Genomic DNA, 22,536 nt, shown 5'->3' with positions numbered 1-22,536 from the left:
ACTAGCCCTTAAGTTGTTCTGTGCCAGGAATCCTGCCAAAAGTGCCATTGGTTAACAGCAGTCATTGTTATATCTACGATGAAAGGTTCTTGAGTTCATTTACAGTGCTAGCTTTCCTCTTAGGGAGTGAAGTAAAGTCATGTATGTCTAAACATATCTCTTAACCCAGCAGTGTGTAAGATTTTTAAAAATAAGCTTCACCCAGATTTCCCCCAACTGTTTATTTGGTTGTTTATTTGTAAGTGGCTTTAAATCCTAAATCATATTAGGTGTGTTACAAACAAAATAAATGTATTTGAGTTTTAAAAATCTAATTGAGTGTTATGTTTATTTTTATGTGTAGGTCTTGCTATTTTGGAAGCTACAAGATTAGGGAAGGTTTGGTCTTGTAAGTGGACATGGCTCAGATATCCAGCAATAATGGATTTAAGCAATGTTCATCACATCTGGAACCAACAAGAACAAAAGAAGTAGACAAAGAAGAAGCATTACAGATGGAAGCAGAGGCTTTAGCAAAACTACAAAAGGATAGACGAGTGACTGATAATCAGAGAGGCTTTGAGTTGTCAAGCAACACCAGACAAAAAGCACAGGTTTATAACAAACAGGATTATGATCTCATGGTGTTTCCTGAATCTGATACCCAAAAAAGAACAGTAGATATTGATGTAGAAAAGCTCACCCAAGCTGAACTTGAGAAACTATTGCTGGATGACAGTTTCGAGACTAAGAAAACACCTGTCTTGCCAGTTACTCCTGTTCTGAGCCCTTCATTTTCAGCACAGGTCTATCTTAGACCTACTATTCAGAGAGGACAGTGGCCACCTGGATTACCTGGGCCTTCCACTTATACTTTACCTTCTATTTATCAGTCAACTTACAGCAGTAAACAGACTGCATTCCAAAATGGCTTCAATCCAAGAATGCCTGCTTTTCCATCCACAGAACCTATATATTTAAGTTTTCCAGGACAGTCTCCATATTTTTCATATCCTTTGACACCTGCCACACCCTTTCTTCCACAAGGAAGCTTACCTATCTATCGTCCAGTAGTCAGTCCTGACATGGCAAAGCTGTTTGACAAAATAGCTAGTACATCAGAATTTTTAAAAAATGGAAAAGCGAGGACTGATTTGGAGATCACAAATTCAAAAGCAACAGTCAGCAATGTACAGGTATCTCCAAAGTCTGAAGATATAAGTAAATTTGACTGGTTAGACTTGGATCCCCTAAGTAAACCTAAAGTGGACAATGTGGAGGTATTAAACCACGAAGAAGAGAAAAATATTCCAGGTTTACTAGCAGAAGATCCTTGGGATGCCGTTCTTCTTGAAGAACGATCACCAGCAAGTTGTCATCTTGAAAGAAAGGTGAATGGAAAATCTCCTTCTGGGGCAACGGTAACAAGAAGCCAGTCTTTAAATATTCGAACAACGCAGTTTACAAAAGCCCAGGGCCAAATATCTCAGGTATAGTCTTTTCTTACCAACTTCTTAATCCTATAATGAAGAATATATGTTTGAGTACATAATTTATTAGGTAAAACAACTAGTTTTCATTTTGAATCTTGTTTTCTTTATTCTTAAATGTGCTGTGAATCTTAGATTGTGTGGTAGGGCATTAAATGTTTAGGTTAAATGAACAATTAGCTGCTGTTAATATTTTTTTTTCTAGGATTATAAATTTGAAAAACTTCTAAGCAAGGATATGCCTGGAGCTGATAGGCATTTAAATAATTTTTTTAAGATAATTTTTATGTGTTTCTCCATGTCTTCTTATTGTATATGGTCCTACTTTCTCTTCATTAGCTCTTTAATTTTTCAGAGTAAACAAGGAATTTTATTTTTTAATTAACCCCATTATGGAAATTTTCCCATATATTGTTTTCTTGTTTTTAACCATGAATGAATGGAAGAAAGGGAAACCCCATAAAAAGCCATTAAAGGACACTCTTTTTAAGACTGGCTGGGAGAGGATGTCTTTCCTTAGAAGAGAGGCAATAGGATTTAGACTTTTCCTTTCCAACTACAGTATATCAATGCAGATTTCCATTTTGCTCTTGTAATAACTGGATCTTGGAAATGTTTAAGCCTCATTCTCCCCTAAATGTGAATTATAGCATTCAGCACTTAGCCACTCTTTAGGCACTGGGAATCAACTAGCCTTTAGGGAATAGAAGCGAATTTTGCCTGATTTTGGATGGGTGTGTCTTGAATTGTGACTTTGAAAAGCCATTTTGGAGAAGAAAGCTGGTAGTAAGAAGGTTTAGAAAAAAAGATGAGGCTTTTTTTGCATGACATCAGAAAAGTGGAAAATCTTAATAGTGTCTTATGTGCATTTTGACTATAGCTTACACTAAGAATGTGTTATTTTAAACTTTTCAATATTTAAAAATTTAGTCACATAATCTCTTAATACATTCAATTTAAAAGTCACAAGTTAAGTATACATTTTAAATTGGAATCCTAAATGTCAAATTATTTTCTCTTAATATCTCTGTCAAAAAAAAAATCTGTCATCTTGTTGTGGTTTTTGTTTTTTTACAAAATAACAATCATTTCCTAAAGTATTTAAAAGGAGAAGGGGAAACTTTAAGCCATGAGTCCTCAAAATACCCCCAAAAAACAAAAAATAAAACCAGGGGTGAGGGAATATACCTAGAAGAGGAATTGCTGGTAATTCTATGGTTAGCTTTTTGAGGCACTACCAAACTGCTTTCCATAGTGGTTGCACCATTTTACATCCCACCAGCAATGTATAAGAGTCCCAGCTTTTCTACATCCTTGCCAGCACTTGTTACTTACTTTCCATTTTTTATAGCCATCCTGATGGGTATGAAGCAGTATTATTGTGGTTTTGATTTACATTTCCTGATGACTAATGATGTTGAGTATCTTTTCATGTGCTTAATTGGCCATTTGTGTGTCTTTTTTGGAGAAATGTCTATTTAAGTCATTTGCTCGTTCTAAAAATTGGATTGTACATAGCAGTTTTTTTCATAATAGACCCAAAGTATAGTGGAATATTACCTACAAAAAACAGTGAAGTCCTGATATATGTTATAACATGGATAAACCTTAAAGACATAAATGAAAGAAGCCAGATACAAAAGACCATGTGTTGTATGAGTCATTTTATCTCATATGTCCAGAAAAGGCAAATCCATAGACAAAGAAAGCAGATCAGTATTTTCCAAGGGTGGGAGAAGGTAGGAATAGGGATGATTGCTTAACGGGTACAGGTTTTTTTGGGGGGGCGGGTGTAATGAAAATGTTCTAGAATTAGACCATTTCAGTGTTCTTACCATAGTGGTGATGACCACACAACATTGCGAATATACTGAAATCCAGTGAATTATAAAATTTTTAAATGGTTAAAACAGGGATGCCTGGGCGGCTCAGCGGTTGAGCACCTGTTCTGCCCAGGGTGTGATCCTGGAGTCCCCAGATCCACTCCCACATTGGGCTCCCCACAGGGAGCCTGCTTCTCCCTCTGTCTCTGCCTCTCACTCTCTGTCGCTCATGAATAAATAAAATCTTAAAAAAAAAAAAACAGCAAGTTTTATGTTCTGTGAATTGTACCTCAATTTAAAAAAAATTAAAGGTGGGAACCCTGGGTGGTGCAGCGGTTTAGCACCTGCCTTTGGCCTGGGGCGCGATCCTGGAGACCCGGGATCGAATCCCATGTCGGGCTCCCAGTGCATGGAGCCTGCTTCTCCCTCTGCCTGTGTCTCTGCCTCTCTCTCTCTCTCTGTGTGACTATCATAAATAAATAAAAATAAAAATTAAAAAAAATAAAAATAAAAAAAATTAAAGGCACTAGTCCGCCTAACCCTCCTATCCAGTGCAGGTCAGGTCACTGCTGGATTCCTATTTGGGTCACTGTTCCAGTGGAGCAATCCGTCCCCAACTGTGGGTCTCCTCTTCATGGGTGAAGCGTGACAGCATAAAGGCATGGTGCCTGACACCATGTAGTCTGGTTTAGGAATATCAGCTATTTTCAGGAGTTGTTTGGGAAGAGTAGCTGCCTGAAATTTGGAGATTTCAATAATTTTGGAAAGTTGCAGTCTCTGCAATCAGAGAAAAGGAAGTCCTGGTCCTGTAGGGAGCTAAGTGTAGGCTCAGTCCTCCCATTGCCCTGGTTGTTCATGCAACTCAGAATGAGCATCCGGGTCACTTTCAAATAATCCTGTTCCTTGCATCACCTCTTTGTATGTATGTATTCACATCTCTACAATATATGCATTGTGACTGCAATACATAGATTATCTTGAATTTAATAAAATATTTATAAATGGTTATTTCATTATCTGTGTCTCAAATTCTAACTTTCTCAGGATTGGAAAGTCATTTATCTATTCAGGGAGACATTCCAGGTAAGCTGAGTTTACCATTCTAGGTGAATTGTGGTTATCATCTTAAATTAAGGTTTCTGGATCACAGGAATTCTTTACTGTCCAGTGATCCAAGATCAGAACTCAGAATCCAAGAGCTACATTCTTTATGTGTAGATGTTCACGCTACACTTTTTAAATTTTTATTTATTATTTATAATATAAGGATTTTATTTTTTTTAAAGATTTATTTATTTATTTATTCATGAGAGATACACAGAGAGATAGAGAGAGAGAGAGAGGGAGAGAGAATGAGGCAGAGACCTAGGCAGAGGGAGAAGCACGCTCTACACAGGGAGACTAGCCTGATGGTAGGACTTGATCCTGGGACTCCGGGATCACGCTCTGAGCCAAAGGCAGACACTAAACCACTGAGCCACCCAGGTGTCCCTACACTTTTTTTTGTTTCTTTGTTAATAGCTGCAGAGACAGTAGAGAGTTCCTAAGAATCCAATGGGGACAGAGAGCAATTTTTAAAAACCTGTTTTACAATTGAAGAAATGTAAAGACATTGAGGAATTACTAATTTTTTCATGAAATAATGTTATTGTAGTCAAATGAGCTCTTATATTTTAGAGCTGTATATTGAATAATTTGCAAATGAAATGTAATAAATTCCTTTATAGTTTTAATAGAATAAGAAATTAGGAATAGGGTGCTTATAGATGCAACAGGATTGGCTATATGTAGATAATTATTGAAGCTGGTGATGGATATGTGAGTGTTTATTCTCTCTTTTGTATGTCTGAAAATTTCCATAATACATTAGAGATTAAGAAGAAGGCCATAGGACTATTTGTAAGAAGAAAGAAAAGCTGCTTTTCTGACCCATGTAACTCTAAAATCACATCCCCACCCTTTATTGATAGAACATGCTATTTTGGAAGTAATAAGTTCCCTGTTACAGGAGATAGTCAAACATGAGTCAGTTAGCTTCCTAAATTTGTATGTCACAATGCCTTCCAGAGGGGTTTAGGCTTACTTATTCCTGATTTTGTGTTAGTGGGTGAGAGGAGGAGGTGAGATTTTGGAATTTGAGGGGGAAGATCATGATTTTTTCAAAAAGTTCCTTCCCTAAGTGATTCTGTTGCAGCTAACCTATTCCTTTGGACTGGCATTTGGAGCCTGTTGATTAGGTAACTTTAGTTTCTTCATGCCTCAGGAGCCTATGAAATTGGGAAGATGACAAATAGCAAAACATAAAAAACAAAGTACCCTGGAAATGGTTTCTTTGCAACTTAAATTGTTAATGCTTTTGCTACAAAATCTTGCTTCCTTTCCCTTTTTCCCTCTTCAGTCTAGACTGTTCTCTTATAATTCAACTCCTGTTTTCTTTACCCTTTCCTTTGGTGGGGACAAGGCTATGATACCCATGTACCTTTCATTGTCTCCCTGGATACATCTTTTCCTCCTTATTTTTAATATTTGTCATAGTACCATCTTGATATTTTCCACATTTGGGGTGCTTTCAGAAAATATCTTGCAGGAATAATGAGGATAGGTAGTTTCCTAAAGATAGAAGTTTTCCTCGTAAGATCTGGGAAATCTGATCACATGCAAGTTGCAGTGAAGTGCTAGTTGCTCAGACTCTAGGAATTGACTAGGCTTCTAGGCATCAGTTTTAGATGTTAGATTTTGCTTTTTAAGTATGGCGGGGGTGGGGGCACCTGGGCGGCTCAGTCAGTTGAGCTTCTTACCCTTGATCTAAGCTTAGGTCTTGATCTCAGGGCTGTTTGAGTTTGAGCCCTGCATTGAGTTCCATACTGGGTTTGGAGCTAAAAGAAAAAGGGGCAGCCCGGGTAGCTCAGCAATTTAGCGCCACCTTCAGCCCAGGGCGTGATCCTGGAGACCTGGGATTGAGTCCCACGTCAGGCTCCCTGCATGGAGCCTGCTTCTCCCTCTGCCTGTGTCTCTGCCTCTCTCTCTCTCTCTCTCTCTCTGTCTCTCATGAATAAATAAATAAAATCTTTAAAAAAAAAGTTTAAATATGGGGGGGACAAGGATTAAAGAGTAAGCAAATTGTTTATGAGAAACATGAGTATGCAAAGCTAGGTAAGCAAGAATAACATGACTGCGTCAGCTGATTGGACAGATTGGAGCTTGATTACATCAACAGCTGTACTAAATGGCACAATTTCTGAATTTAGGTGGCTTAGGCTACCTGCCCAGTCTTAAAAGAGTCCAACTGCAGCCTGGCTGAGGAATGCAGTGGTTAATCATTCCATTATACTCTGCTCTATTAAAATCCCATCTAATAATTTTGTCTGAGCACCACATTCTTTTTTAAAGGTTTTATTTATTCTTTTGAGGCAGAGATACAGAGAGAGCGAGCCCGGGAACATGAGCAGGGGGAGAGGCAGAGGGATAGGGAGAAGCAGACTCTTCGCTGAGCTGGGAGCGAACATGGGGGCTCGATCCCAGGACCCGGAGATCATGACCTTAGCTGAGGGCAGACACTTAACTATCTGAGCCACCCAGGTGCGTCTGAGCACCACATTCTAAGAGGGGTCACTGGCAAACTAGTGTGTGTCTTGATGAGATGACTACATAGTTTTCAGGATCTAGAAGCTATGTCATTTAAGAAACTGTTGAAAAGATTAGAAATGTTTTGCCTGAAGAGAATTTTTTTTTAAGAGACTATTATTGGAAATAAGTCCCTCCCTGGATCTGAGTTTCTTTATGAAACAAAGATGGTTATGTTGTGGGATCATTGAGTTTAACAGTCAAGAAAGAATTCCTGATGTTTTACAGTGCAACTTTAATTTATTAACTTTATTTAATTAGCACGGGGACAGGACCCACAGGCAAAAAGAGCTTAACTTCTTGTTAATGAAACTGCTGGTTATATGCTTAATGTTCAAGGGGGAGGAGATGTGCAGGGGTATTAGATCATGAATGCCTTTAAATTTCTCATAAAACTACTTTGCAAGATTTCTCTGGTGCTTATCATTCAGTTTTATATTAATTATAGGTGAGATTTATAGGCAGTCATGAGACTTTTAAGAATGTAGCAATTAGCACATATTTGATCCTTATTGAATTTATGCAGACTCCTAGCCTTCTGGGCTAAAGGTGAACATTTTTTGCTTTTATTCATCGTCATTTTCTCTTTACCAATTTTTGGTCTTTAAATCTTCAAGATTGTTGAAGGGCAAAGGGCATATCTTCTGTAACTTCTTCACACTGACAGGGGGCATAGAGATATCCTTACCTGTGGACTGAAACTGGTAACTATGTGTTGGTACAAGTAACTGTTATGGAAGGCCATTGCTGAACATTGAGGTGAATTTGTTTCCAGTAGTAAGGACCATCTGTCTACTTGGTGAAGGAGTCAGGAACTGCTTGTGTGTGTCTTGAAGATAGGAGAGAACAAAGCAAGAGACAACACATTAGGATTATTAGAATAAAAATAAGAGCAATGAGAAGACCCTTTAGGGACACCTGGGTGGCTCAATTGGTTAAGTGTCTGACTCTTGATTTCAGCTCAGGTCATGTTTTTGGGGGTCCTGAGAGCGAACTCCACATTGAACTCTGCAATCAACACAGAGACTACTTGTCCCTCACCCTCCTACCTGCTATCACTCTCTCTCAAATAAGGAAAATCTTAAAAAAAAAAAAAAAAAAAAGGAGACGATGACACTTTAGCACAGACCACAGTCCACCTCCTGACCAGGAATGTAACCAATCATTAAGTGAAGTATAGAGTCTTTAAGAGCACAATTTGATTATTCATATCAGTAAGTAATCCTGTTATATTTTTGTTATGATTTGGGGTGTAGACACAGCATTTTGCCTTAACAATGGTACATGTTCCTTCTTGTGCTAAGACAACTGAAGCTGTTCTGTTTTGTAGGGCTGCTTTAACATTCATGTCATTTCAGTGTTTAATGATGTAATATTTTGAGAGTCACTTAAGGCGTTAATTGTGTATTTATCAAGGGCCTCCATGTGCCATATAACATTTTTTGCCCTACTGATGGAAGAAAAATCAAGTCAGATGGTAATATCCATGGAACATGGATCTTATCCATGGTTGTTTTAAATATGGAAGACTAGCTGGACTTGTGATAGTCTTAGCGCTACAGCTGTGCATCTAGGCATAATCTATAGTACATCTTTCTCTCCAGCCTGGTGGAAGCCATGACCATAAATTGGGCCCACCTAACCATTGTGTTCCATTAGGTGCTAGCCATCTGATATCAGGTCACCTTGTCTAGTCAAAAACAAACCAATTGATTGCCTATAACATAATGGTATGGTCACAGGCTTCTAGGGGGAACCATTCTTTAAAGTTTTATTTATTTAAGTAATCTCTACACTCAGTGTGGGGCTTGAATTCAGAACTCTGAGATCAAGAGTTGCATGCTCTTCCAACTGAGCCAGCCAGGTGCCCTGAAACATTCTTTTTAGTAACAGAAATATCCCTATATGTGCTGGTATTGGGGTGATGTTATCATATCAGCTATGTATTGATGTAAATAATGCCAGTCTGTACCTTGTAATGGAGAAAACCAGCAAGGGAGGCCTTGTGTGCTTGATGTGGGTAGTAAGCCACAAAGCCAACAGAAAGATTGGTTTTGTAGCTCAGTGTAATGTACTCATAAAAAAAAAATTATATCAAAGGTGCCTTGGGTGACTTAGTTAAGTGTCTGCCTTTAGCTCAGGCCATGACATCAGGGTCCTGGGATCAAGCCTAGCGTTGGGCTCCCTGCAGGAAGCCCCACCCTTGACCCCCTCTAGCTTGTGCTCTCTCTCTTAAATAAATAAGATCTTTATAATAAAAAAATATAAAGTTACCATTTAGGTATGGTGGGTAGATGGCAAGTAAAAGTGAAAAAAAAGGGCCTTCATTTTTTCCTATCTCATTGTTTGAAGAGAAATTTGAGATCTTCTGTTGGTTCATTGGAATATGAGGGCATGTTGTACAGTTTGTCGTCATCCTGTGTTAAAGGGGGTGTAGGTTTAATTCTAGAAATATGAGTCTATGTTGAGTGGCCTTCTAATTTTTACCAATTTGGGAGTGCTTAATATAACCCTGTAAGGTCCTTTCTATTTAGGAATTAGTTCTCCAGAGTTGTTTGCTTTCCAGTCTTCTAAATAGACTAGTTTTCCAGGGTTTACTTGCAAAGAATTTTGAGTTTCATTAGGATCTGGTTTTGGCAGTGGAGTTATGGATTAATCCATAAAACTCATTGAGAGTTTTATGGATTAATCCAGCTTCTGATGAAAAGTGTAATACTTTGGGGTACCTGGGTGGTTCACTGGTTGAGCGTCTGTCTCTCTTTGGCTCGGGTCATGATTCCTGGGTCCGGGGATCAAGTCCCACATCAGGCTCCCTGTGGGAAGCCCGCTTCTTCCTCTGCCTGTGTCTCTACCTCTCTCTCTGTGCCTCATGAATAAATCTTTAAATAAAAGAAAAGGAAGGGAAAGAAAAGAAAGAAAAGTAGAACACTTTGTTATAATCTGGGTCCAAGGATAAGTCCATGGTAAGGAAAAATCTATCATATATTAATGCAAAAGGGCTTAACCCCAATTTTCCCATGGGATGGTTCTTATTCTTAAAAGACCTGTTGGTAAAAGAGTTAATCCAGTTTTCTTGCCATTCTATGCTCATCTTAGTGAAGTGTCTTTTTAAATTATAGTTAGCCTTTTCAATTTTGCCTGATGATTAAAGATGCTAGGCGGTATGTAAAACATATTTAATTTTAAGGGCTTGGGCTGATTTCTCTTAAAAACAGTCTTTGTTACTTCAGTAGCCTTTCTGCCTTACATGGGAAGGCTTCCGATTATCCAGTAACAGCATCTATATAGACTAATAACTATTTATATCCCTTACAAAGTGACACTTGTGTGAAATCAGTTTGCCAACCTTCCCTGGGATATATATGCTCCATGTCTTTGGACAGGTGTTAAAGGGTAGCGATGGCTATAGTGCACCTCTGGGTTAACTTGGGCACATACTGCACAAGATTTGTATACCTTTTGTAAGATGTCTCTTAATCCTATTCCCATCAAGCAAGGGTTAGGTGAAATTCCATAGAGCTTCTTTTCCCTTATGAATAGCCTGGTGCAGGCCTGTTGCCAATTTCCATTGTTTTCCTTGATGAAGATTTTTCCTTTATCATTCTTTTTTTTTTTTTTTAAGATTTTATTTATTTATTCATGAGAGACACACAGAGAGAGGGAGGCAGAGATACAGGAAGAGGGAGGAGAGACAGGCTCCCTGCAAGGAGCCCGATGTGGGACTTGATCCCAGGACCCCAGGATCACGACCCGAGTCAAAGGCAGACGCTCAACTACTGAGCCACCCAGGCACCCCTCCTTTATCATTCTTATCCCATCCCTCGGCAGTTTTAGTTTATCCTTCTTCAAATGCTCCATTCTCTTCTATAGTATAAGTGGTAACAACAGTGCTTAAGGGATTAGAGACTGATATAGGACTCATAACTAGTTTAGTTTGAGCTGCCAGTTTGACTGTCTGATTGGCTAAATTATTTCCTTTAGATTCTAAATTTTTTTCCCTTTTGCTGTCCTCTAAATAGTACTACAGCAACTTCTTTAGGATGAACTGCCTTTTATGGAGTTACAATTTTGAGTCCATATTTCATAGGGCAATTATGACTAGTTAATAATCCCCTCTCCTTCCAGCATGGCGTATTTTGAATCTGTATATATATTGACTCTTAGGCCTTTAGCTACCTGAAGAACTCCAGTGAGAGCTATCAATTCTGCCTTTTGAGCTAAGTTTTTTTTTTTTAAGGTTTTATTTAATTTATTGAGAGAGAGTGCGTGAGACAGAGAGCACGAGCAAGGGGGGAGGGGAGGGGTAGAGGGAGAAGCAGACTCCCTGCTGAGCAGAGAGCCCAATGTGGGACTTGATCCCAGGATCCTGGGGTTATGACCTGAGCTGAAGGTAGAGGCTTAACCGACTAAGCCACCCAAGAGTCTTTGAGCTGAAGTATTGATTGGTAATAGCCTCAATAGTTTGTGTTAAACTAACAGTTCCGTTTCCAGCCTTTTTTTGTCTTTGTTCTATAAAACTACTGTATGTAAACCAACTATCACGAGCATTACTACAGCTTGTTGTTTTAGATCTGGATGCCTGGAATAGATTTGTTCTATTTATTACTGTCATTCAGACATAATAGTAGCATGGTCTGGTCCATGCATGAAGGATGCTGGATTTAGGGTTTGACACATTTTGAGAACAATATCAGGAGAGTTTAAAAGTCTAAAAGCTTGGGGATCCCTGGGTGGCTCAGCGGTTTGGCACCTGTCTTCACCCCAGGGCGTGATCCTGGAGTCCCGGGATTGTCGGACCCCCTGCATGGATGGAGCCTGCTTCTCCCTCTGCCTGTGTCTCTGCCCCCCCTTTCTATGTCTCTCAGGAATAAATAAATAAAATCTTTTTAAAAATTAAAGTATAGCTTGATATTTACTTAGTCATCCCCCTGTCATCCATTGATGTCCTTTAGTTTCCAAAACTGCTTGAACCTGATGAGTGTCAGAGTCAATGGCTTTCCCATTGAAAGTTTAAATGCTTCTTCTGCTAGTAGTGCACCAGCTGCTACTGCTCATAGAGGCATGCTGGCCATCTTGGGCTACACTGTCAATGGCTTGGAAAAATATCTTACAGGTTTCAATTAATACCCTAGTTTTTCTGTTAGTACTCCTAAGGCTTGGGCCTGTTTTTCAGCAAGGAACAGTTTTTTTCTAAGTTTCATAGAGCTAGAGCCAGGCAGAAGACAGTTTGTTTTAGTTGTTGAAAGGCCCCCTGTTTTCTTTATCTTATTTTGAAGTCTTTTTATCTGTCCTTCCAGTGGCCTCATATAGAGGTTTGGTAAGATTCTAAACCCTGGAATCCATAGGTATCAAAATCTAGCCATTCCTTAAAAGATTCAGAGTTCATTTTTTTTGTGGCAGGAGGTCCCAATTCTATTAAAGTTCTTTTTCTCTTGTCAGGGAATGATGTCTAATCATTAATTTATATCCTAGTATTGCACCTTCTGTTTAGAAAGTTGACCCTTTTTGTTTGTGGGACTTGTAGCCCAATGCTGGGCTTGAACTCACAATGCTAAGATCAAGAGTCAGACACTCAACTCAACTGACTGAAGTAGTCAGGTGCCCTGAAATTTGAGCCTTTTTAGATGATCTTTGTTATCTCTCTCTCCAAGAAAGTGTAGTACAACAGTAGAATTATACTCTGAGGCCTCTTTTGTGGGACTACCAATCACATATTGTACTATTGTTCACTGAGGCAACGTAAGGTCTGTCTCTAAGTTCTACCCAGTATATTGCCAAACAAATGGAAACTATCTCAATCCCTGTGGTAGGACTGTCCACGTAAACTGGCATGATAGGACTGTTCACATAAGCTGGCGTACTTGATGTTCTCCTCATGAAGTCCATTCAAAGGTAAGTAGAGCCTAGGCCTCTTCATCTACGGGAATACAAAAGAAGGCCTCCTTTAAACCAAGCACTGTAAACCGTTCTGTATTGCCTAGAATTTGAGTTGGTACAGTATAAGGATCTGGCACTGTAGGGTAAATGGGGACAATAGCTTCATTTATTAGTCTAAGATCTTGTACCATTCTGTACTCTCCATTAGGCTTCTTCTTTTTTTAAGATTTTATTTTTAAGTAATCTCTTTACCCAACATGGGGCTCATACTTTAAAACTCCAAGACCAAGAGTCGCACACTCCACTGTCTGAACCAGCCAGATACTCTTCTCCATTAGGCTTGTTAACAGGCAAAATGGGAATGCTATAAGGGGATGGGCAAGGTTATTTATTTATTTATTATTTATTTATTTGAGACACACACACATACACACACACGGGCGGTGGGGAGCAGAGACACAGGCAGAGGGAGAAGCATGCTCCCTGCAGGGAGCCTGACGTGGGACTCCATCCCAGGTCTCCAGGATCACGCCCTGAGCTAAAGGCAGACGCTTAACAAACTGAGCCACCCAGGCACCCCAAGAGGATATTGTTTTTTGTGTGAAATAATAACAAGATCCCTTAGAGCTATTTTGATGGGATAGGCTCATATTACCTTCTCTGGGATAGAAGAGTTCCAAACTTGTGGTTCTACTTATTATACCCAAATGTTCGGGGATAGATTTCTAGTTTTTCTCAACCCTTAGAGAGGAAACCATCCTCTTGTCTGGCTTCCCAACTTAAACATGAGGTCCCTTTCCAGTAGGGGAGTGGAACAGGAAGGGAGAACCAGAAAGCAATGGGTAATTAGTTGGTCTCTATATTTACAGGGTAAAGGAAAAGATAATTTAGGATCTCCTTCTGTTCCAATAATTTTATGTTTAGAAAGACAGGTTGGACAGGAGTGCTAAACAAAGACAGAGTTCATGGTTGTTGTGCTAATAAGAAAATAAATGAACTTTCCTCCCACATCTAGGGTAACTTAGGCTTGGCCATCTTGACATTCAGAAGAGCTGGACCAGCCTGAGGGTCTGTCATGCAACAACTACCCTCTCTTCAAGTTGTTGCTCCACTGGGTTGAAGTTTGAGTGCCTAGGGCCATTTTTGCCAACTTGAGGTGAATGTCTGGTGCTGGCTGCCCCATAAAATTTGTTTTTAAGATAGCCATCCCTCTGATGTGGTTGGGTCTAAATTGTATATTTATAAGTTGTTTCTATTAAACACCCATGAAATAAGGCTGGGTTTTTCTCATTTGCCTGAGTTACTTCCTTAATTTTTCCAAAATTGACAGATTTTGAAAATCTTCTTTTCATTGCCTTCAATAAACACATATGGTCATATGGTCTAATCTTTCTCTGTCAGGTCTGTCCTATTGGTGGTTCCAGTGAGGCGTGGCATTAAGAACAGCGTCTCCTCCTACTGAATAATGATTTCTATCCCTAGTTGCCAACTCATCTGCAAATTCTTGTGCCCTGGCCCAAATTTGAGCCTTTTCTTCTGGAGTACAACAGTATATTAGAATAATACAGGTATCTTGCCCAGTTAAATCACACATCAGAGACACCTGGTGAAATCCATCTACAAACTTGGATGGATCCTCTGAGTATCATCCTAGTTGCTTTATTTGAGCCAGATCTGACATGGAAAATGGGGCAGGGACTTTAATTGTGCCCATTTCCCCATTTGCTACTTCCTGAAGTGGATATAAACCCGCTCTAGTCTAAATGATAGATATGGTATGATAGATATGGTATGATAGGTATGATGTTCCATTTTTAGTATGTCCTTCGAGATCAAGAGCAGAAGGCTCCAAAAATTCATATGGATAGGGTGTTACTAAGGGACCTGGGCTCCCTTGTGCGCTTATTTTGATTTTTTTCTTCTGCTGATTGATTTGTCTGACTCAGCTGGTTTCTTCTATTGGAGTTGTCTATTTAAACAATCATAGGTTGTTTAAACACCTATGGGTTGGCGGGCAGGGTGGGGTTGGGGGGTGGGTGGGTAGTGTGCCTGGAATCTTACCAGACATATGCTACAGGTCTCTCTTAGATTAATATCCTGACTCAGTGCCATAAAGAACTGGATGTAGGGCTCTTTGGTCCATTTTCCATGATGCCCGCAAAAAAGGTCTAATTGATAAATAGTATTGAAGATTAAGGGCCTGTTTATGGGCGATTTTTCATCATCCTCCAGAGAATATTATCCTCCAGAGAATATTGAGGCCAGGTATTATTTCAGAAGAAGATGAGGTGCTTCTTTAAATCCTTTTGTCCATATTGACTCCAGTGTGCTAGGAGACAGCCCAAAGGGGAATCCTTTGGGATTAAAGAAGTTGATCCCATAGTTAATTCCTATGAAATGAAGAAAGTATATTAACTAACTAGAAGTGCATTACCAAAATCTCCCTTGGCTTCCGAATTGCATCCCATCAGGAATATTGCCAAAGGCAGGAAGTGTCCCTCATTCTCAACCACTCTTGACACCTTTGTGTCACTTGAGAAGGGTTGTCGGACCTCCCTTCTCTTCCCTGCTGCATCCTAGGGTACAGTAGGTGATGCTGAATGGACTGAAGTGCTACAGAGATTGGGGCTGCCTCTTTCCATTTTGAGGGAATTGATGTATTTGGCAACCAGTAATAATACCCTTTGTTAGCCTCTAGGTCTAGTATCAACAGATAGGATAGGGGTCCTGGCATTTGTTAAGAAAGAGCAGCTATTTTATATCGCAGTATGTGTCCTATATCTAACCTAGAAGCTTTCAATCTGAAGGCAGCTCCGAGAACACCAAACAGCCCACGAGGAAGGACAAATGTGTGATGTGAGAAAATGAAAGTATGGAACTCCTATTTAATCCAGGAAACTTTCTTGTGAACTTTATCCATGATCCATTCCCAAGGGAGTGGTCCCCATTGGATGGGTAACCAAACTGGGTAAAACCTCTGACTGATCCCTTTCTAGAAGAACAGTCAGACCTATCTTGGATTTTACGCTTATTGGGAGATTGCAGCAAGTTATTTATGAGGATTCTTTACATGGCAGTCTTGAGATGAGCAGCTGTTTTAATGGTATGACTGTCCCATGCCTAAGAAGAATATAAGTATTAAAAGAACAGATAAAACAGAGAGAGCCTGATATTTGAGCCCAATGGCAGCCAATATACTGGTGTCTAGCTGAGTGGCAGGAGTTTGTCCTTTCCCATTAGTGTAGCCACAGGCAAGAGATTCTCCCCTGAACACTTCGGCAAGACACGTTCTGAAGGCTCATACTCTTCAGGACATTTCTGAAAAAGAACAGGTAAGAAATAAAGACTGGAGGTGAAGACTTCCCAGGTCACACTCATGCTCTTGGATTTACTCTGTTGTCCTTGTACAGGCCACCAAAATGTTGGAAGATCCTTGTACATAGCAAAGAATTCATGAGATGTTTCATGATGTAACTTAGTTTATTTAATTGGTGTGAGGACAGGACCCATGGGTAGGAAAAGCTGCACTTTTTGTGGTGTGAACCTGATGATTATATGCTTAGTGCTCAAGGAGGAGGGGATGTGCAGGGAGTGTTAGAATCAGATGTGTGAATTTCTACTCATAAAACTACTTTGACAAGATTTCTCAAGTGCTTATCATTTGGTTTGATACTAGTTATGGGTGAGATTTATGGGCAGTCATGAGACCCTTTAAGAATGTAACAACGAGCACATATTTGATCCTTATCGAAACTGTGCAGGCTATATAGGTCAGCTTTCTGGGCTAAAGGTGAACATTTTTCTGCTTCCATCCCTTATCAGACTGGATAATTTCTGGGATCCCTTTCAGGAGTAATATTTAAAGTTTGGAAAGTTTCCATGTAAGAAGAAGTGAACTTTTTTTTTTGTTTTAAAGTTTCAAATTTTGGACATAGTTTCTCAAACCAATTCCGGGAGTAGAAAACTGAAAATCATGGTATTCTTGTAAAAAATAAAATAGTGATGTGTTGAATTTCACAACATACTAAGTATGTTACCTTTGTGCTACAGTAAGTACCATTTTGTGCTGGATTATAAGAGACAAGTGGTAGAAGGTGCTGATAGTTTTAAAGAAAGGTTTTATAGAGGGACACCTGGGTGGCTTAGTGGTTGAGCTCCTGCCTTCAGCTCAGGGCATTGTCCTGGAGTACCAGTACTGCATTGGGCTCCCCACAGGGAGCCTGCTTCTCCCTCTGCCTATGTCTCCGCCTCTCTATCTCTGCATCTCTCATGAATAAAATCTTTAAAAACAAGAAAAAAGGGATCCCTGGGTGGCGCAGCGGTTTAGCGCCTGCCTTTGGCCCAGGGCGCGATCCTGGAGACCCAGGATCGAATCCCACGTCAGGCTCCCGGTGCATGGAGCCTGCTTCTCCCTCTGCCTGTGTCTCTGCCTCTCTCTCTCACTGTGTGCCTATCATAAAAATAAAATAATTAAAAAAATTAATTAAAAAAAAAAGAAAAAAGAAAAAAAGAAAGGTTTTATAGAAAGGTTAAAATTAGGCAAAACCTGTTTATATTTTTCTTTTTTTTTTTTTTTAAGATTTTATTTATTTATTATTGAGAGAGAGAGAGAGAGAGAGAGGCAGAGACACAGGCAGAGGGGAGGAGCAGGCTCCCTGCATGGAGCCTGACATGGGACTGGATCCCAGGTCTCCAGGATCAGGCCCTGGGCTGAAGGCAGGCGCTAAACCGCTGAGGCACCCAGGCTGCCCCCTGTTTATATTTTTCAATGTGAATTGAGAAATTCAATTTAGTAACTTAATTTTAAAATATGTTCCAGAAAGTAGAACAGGAACCAAAGAGGAAGAAAATTCAAGGAGGCAGATATTATAGATTTAACTTGTCAATATTTAAATTGACAGTGGAACTTACAAATAGTTGTTTAATAATGATGATTCCTGTCAGGTTCTCAATTTAGTGCACTGTTATTTGAAGTCTTTGATCAGAGGTTTGGTGTGCACTTGTTACGAGTAAGGATTTTTTGTTCAAAAGAAAGTTCTAAGCCTATTTATTAATACTAAGATTTCATCATTTTGTTTGTGTACATGAAAATTTGATTTGATTTAGGCCAAAAAGGGGCAGATAAACACAGCACTAATAATAGGCTTACTTTGGTATAAAATGGTCTGTGGTACAAATAGGCATGGAGCTTTTAATTTTTCACACACCATTCATCCTTATTTAAAAACTTTTCCCTGAGAGTCATATTTTTTGTTGGGAAATAAGATTGCAGTGCCTATTTATAATTACATGCTTAAGTATTCATTTCCTGTAGGAATTTTATGCTTTGTGGTAAAATCTCAAAAGAGTGTTTTTCTTCTCACTCAGCAAACTTACTTCCTGTTTCCTAGTGTCTTTTGTTAATAATAATCTAAAAGCTTTAGTTCAAATTTTTGGAACCAATACCAGGAAAAGGAAGCATAGAACTTAAAACTCTCTTAATGGCAACTTAAGTTTAAATCAGACTTTTAATTAATAGCTATAAGTTGAGTTACTTTGAGCAGGTTGCATAGATTTTAGTAATGAATCAAATTATATTCATAGAGTTGGTTTTACAAAGTTCTGTGGGTAATCGTTCTTTCTAAAAGTTAGCTGTATTAACATTATATCCCCCATTGTCAGAATGTCTATCATTAATTTTAAATGAGGGAATTGGGTGGCTTTTTTTTTTTTTTTAAGATTTTATTTATTGAGGGGGGAGGGGCAGAAGAAGAGGAAAATCCCAAAAAGACTCCATGCTGAGCTTGGAGCATGTCTTGGGGCTTGAGATCATGACCTAACCCAAAATCAAGAATCAGATGCTCAACTGACTGAGCCATCCAGGCACCCCTAAACAAGAGGGAATCTTAAACAAAATGATTTTCATTGTCTAGCTAAACATAATACACTATTTGAATAGCTTACTGAAGTCTCTTTGTAAAACTGTTTAAAAAATCAAATAAGGAAGTGATTAACTTTGCTCCAAGTAGTAACTGATATATACGTGTGTGTGTGTGTCCGTGTGTGTATATATCTTAACACTTAAAGTACATTTATTGAAAACTTGGTGTTGTGTTCAGTCTAATTTCTGGGACAATATGGCATGAATCTTGCATTGGTGTAGGTGTAAAGCTGTCCCATATTCTTAAAGCTGCTTTACAACGTATGTACTGATAGAGTTTTGTGCATTATTTCACACTTTCATCACTTTGCTTAATCCACCCTTTCCACCTCCTCTGATAGATGACTTTCCCACCTTTTTTTCATACTGAGATTAAGACCACTTTTTGTATGCACTTGTCCACCTCAGATTTGCTTCTTTCGGGTTTTGATGGAAGAGCTATTCCTTCCTTTTTCTGAAACTTAACTCTGTCACCTCTTTTCTTGTTGCTATCTCCCCAGAGTACTTTCTACCATTATTTTTTTTTAAGATTTTATTTATTTATTTGACAGAGAGAGAGAAAGAGAGCACAAGCAGTGGGAGGGAGCCAATAAAGGGAGAGGGAGAAGCATACTCCCCACTGGGCGGGGAGCCCAATATCAGGCTCAATCCCATGGTCCTGGGACCATGATCTGAGCAAAGGCAGATGTTTAAGCGACTGAGCCCAGGTGCCCCCTACCATTACTCTTTAAAGAATTTATAGTTACTACCTTTCCCAGTCTCTCATCATCCTCTCTTGTTTTCATCGTGTTGCAGAAACTCATTTCTGGTAATATGAATATTAATTGCCAATCTAATGACCATATTCACTGTCCAGCACTTTTGCTTCATTTGCAACAGATGACTACATCCTTTCCTTGAAACTTTTCTTCTCTTGCCCTTGTTAAGTCTACTTCCTAGTTTTCCTCCTATAATCTTTGACTCCTTTTCCTTTGTCTAGCTTATAAACATAGGTAGTTCTCCAAGGTTTTGCTCTAGTTGTCTTTAATATCTCTTACCTATACTCTCTTGGTCGGTGCTTAATTTTATGGCTCCAAGATAGTTTGAAAGCTACTGATCTGTGCTCTTGGATTGTTGGGACTCCTTGATTCTCTGTGGTTGAGATGCTGTGATGGTTAATTTTTTTTTTTAATTTTTATTTATTTATGATAGGCACACAGTGAGAGAGAGAGAGGCAGAGGGAGAAGCAGGCTCCATGCACCGGGAGCCCGACATGGGATTTGATCCTGGGTCTCCAGGATCGTGCCCTGGGCCAAAGGCAGGTGCTAAACCGCTGTGCCACCCGGGGATCCCGATGGTTAATTTTATGTGTCCATTTGATTGGGCCATGGGGTGGCCAGACATTTGGTCAAACATTGATCTATGTTTGTCTATAAGAGTGTTTCTGGATGAGATTAATATTTGAATCAATAGACTGAGTAAAGGCAGATTGCCCACCCTAATGTGGGTGGACCTCATCCAACCAGTTAAAGGCCTGAATAGAACAAAGCAGCTGACCCTACTGCTAATGAGGTGAAATTCCTCCAGCCTGACTGTGTTTGAGCTGGAACATAGGTTTTTTCCTGCCTTTGGACTCCAACTGAAACATCAGCTCTTCCTGGGTCTTGAGCCTCCTGGACTAAGATGGGAACTATACCATTGTCTATGGGGTCTCCAGCTTGCCAATTGTAGATCTTGATACCTGTCAGCCTCTGTAATCACAGAAACCAGTCTTTTTTTTTTTTTTTTTTTTTAAGATTTTTATTAATTTATTCATGAGAGACAGAGAGAGGCAGAGATGTAGGCAGAGGGAGAGACAGGCTCCCTGCAGGGAGCCTCATGTGGGACTTGATCCCCAGGACTCCAGGGATCACTCCTTGAGCCAAAGGCAGATTCTCAACCACTGAGCCACCCAGGCATCCCTACAGTAACCAATGTTTTATAGTAAATTGCTTTACATATGTATATATGGATATTGTTCTCTCATTGATCTGGATGGATGCCTACAGCCGTTAGCAGAGAGAAATTTCCCAGTAGAAAATTGCAGGAATTAAATGATCCTCTAATCTATGCCTTTAGCTCTGGAATAGAATACTTCTAGATGGTAACCAAACAACTATACGAATTTACAAACCTAGCATATTTTACTAGAGAACTCCTTATCTTCCCACACACAGACCTTTTCTTTGTTCTATGTATTAGATAATAGCACTAGCAATGTTTTCTTATATTTGAGAATGCAGTGTTTGGGTTACAGACTAATCATTCACAGACCTAATCCTTAAAGAACTTGGTTTAGAAAGGAGAGACAATGTGTGTGAATATAACTGCAGTACAAAATAAAAATCCTTGAATGCTACATAAAAGTTTGTGCGAGACCCATGGAGAAAAGAGATGATTTGATGGCTAGGTTGTTTGAATGGAGTTTAGGGGAGGGATTAGGGACAAGAGTTGAGGGAATAGGTGTAAAATGTAAGAATAATTTTTGTTCCAGAAAGAATGGAGAAAAACAAAAAAAAAATTTGATGTTGATGTAATAGACAAAGTAAAAACAGAACATTTTGAATTAACTTTTCAGGTGTTGTTTTTATCTTGATGTATGACTAGAGAGTTAATTATAGTCTGTTTCTGTCACTGTCCGTTGAAATTTGTAACCTTCTTGAAAGACCTAATTCAAAAAAAAAAAGAAAGAAAGAAAGAAAGAAAGAAAGAAAGAAAGAAAGACCTAATTCATGAAAGGCACTCTAAATAATACAGGTTTTTTTTTTTTTTTTTTTGGTTAAAAAATTATAAATGCCACTAAGGAGATTTAAAATATGTTAATAAGTAAAACATGAAAAAGAATTAAAGGAGCAAAGATGATTATTGGGTCAAGCAAAATACAGATTTTCTATAGCATTGCTCCTGCAAAAGGTCATAATGTTCCTTTTTTTAATTGTGTTTCTTAAGGGTTTTTTAGGGAGAATTTTTGGAGAGGTAGAATGACAGAGTGATTAAGCATGTGATTCTGAAGCTAGGCTGCCTGGTTTGAAATCATAACTCTGATTATATTAGCTGTATGACCTTGTATTAGTTAATTAACTTTTTTGTGCCTCATTTTTAAATCTGTAAAATGGGGATTATAGTATTGCCCACCTACTAGAGCTTTGTGAGAAATAAATAAAACATACATACTTGTAAATTTTTTATAGAAAGACTTGACATGTAATAAATGCTCAGTAATTGCTAGATTTTTTTTGTGGTAAAATACACATAACCAAATTTATCATCTTAACCATTTTTAAGTGTACAGTTCAGTGGTATTAAATACACTCACATTCTTGTACAACCATCCATCCCCAAAACTCTTTTCATCCTATAAAACTGAAACTAATTAAACAATAGCTCTCTATTTTCCCTTTCCCAAATTGAACCAATGGTTCAGTGCCTTCTGAACTGGATATAAAGTCCTACAAGGTTATAGCATTCAATAAATTTAGATTTTTATCTTCAAAGTGCTTTCACATTATGGGCAAATATAAAATAGGATGTGATGATATGATGTTTGGTTCAGACTAAGTACTTTGAAGTGGTAGGAAGGGAGAATTGTTTCATGTTGAGTAATCATAAAGGGCACTGTAGATGAAGTAGCATTTTGTTGGGCCTTAAAAAGATAATAGATTTTGACTTGGATTGTGAGGGCAGGTTAGGAGGAAGGCATTGAAGACTAAAACAGAAAGATTGAGAGGCAGGATAGTTCCGTTTGTGTTTTATAGGAACAGGATATGATTCAAGCTAATTGGAACATAGAAATCATTTGGGAAGT

At 38.9% G+C, this 22,536-nt stretch overlaps 1 protein-coding gene across 4 annotated transcripts in view; it reads left to right on the top strand.

Moving 5' to 3' along the window:
• The window catches only part of PIK3C2A (phosphatidylinositol-4-phosphate 3-kinase catalytic subunit type 2 alpha), a 116,207-nt gene that overhangs the window by 24,562 nt on the left and 69,109 nt on the right, over positions 1–22,536 (top strand). For all 4 annotated transcript variants that reach the window (XM_038569171.1, XM_038569168.1, XM_038569170.1 and 1 more), the window contains exon 2: positions 344–1,469. In XM_038569171.1, the coding sequence (XP_038425099.1) occupies positions 399–1,469 (1,071 nt within the window). In that variant the 5' untranslated portion in view covers positions 344–398. The remainder of the gene's footprint in view (positions 1–343; positions 1,470–22,536) is intronic.

Source organism: Canis lupus, chromosome 21, assembly GCF_011100685.1.
Source record: "Canis lupus familiaris isolate Mischka breed German Shepherd chromosome 21, alternate assembly UU_Cfam_GSD_1.0, whole genome shotgun sequence".
In the NCBI taxonomy this organism is placed as follows: Eukaryota; Metazoa; Chordata; class Mammalia; order Carnivora; family Canidae; genus Canis; species Canis lupus.
The sequence above is the reverse complement of the archived record's forward strand: the minus strand, read 5'-3'. Positions and strand labels throughout refer to the sequence as shown.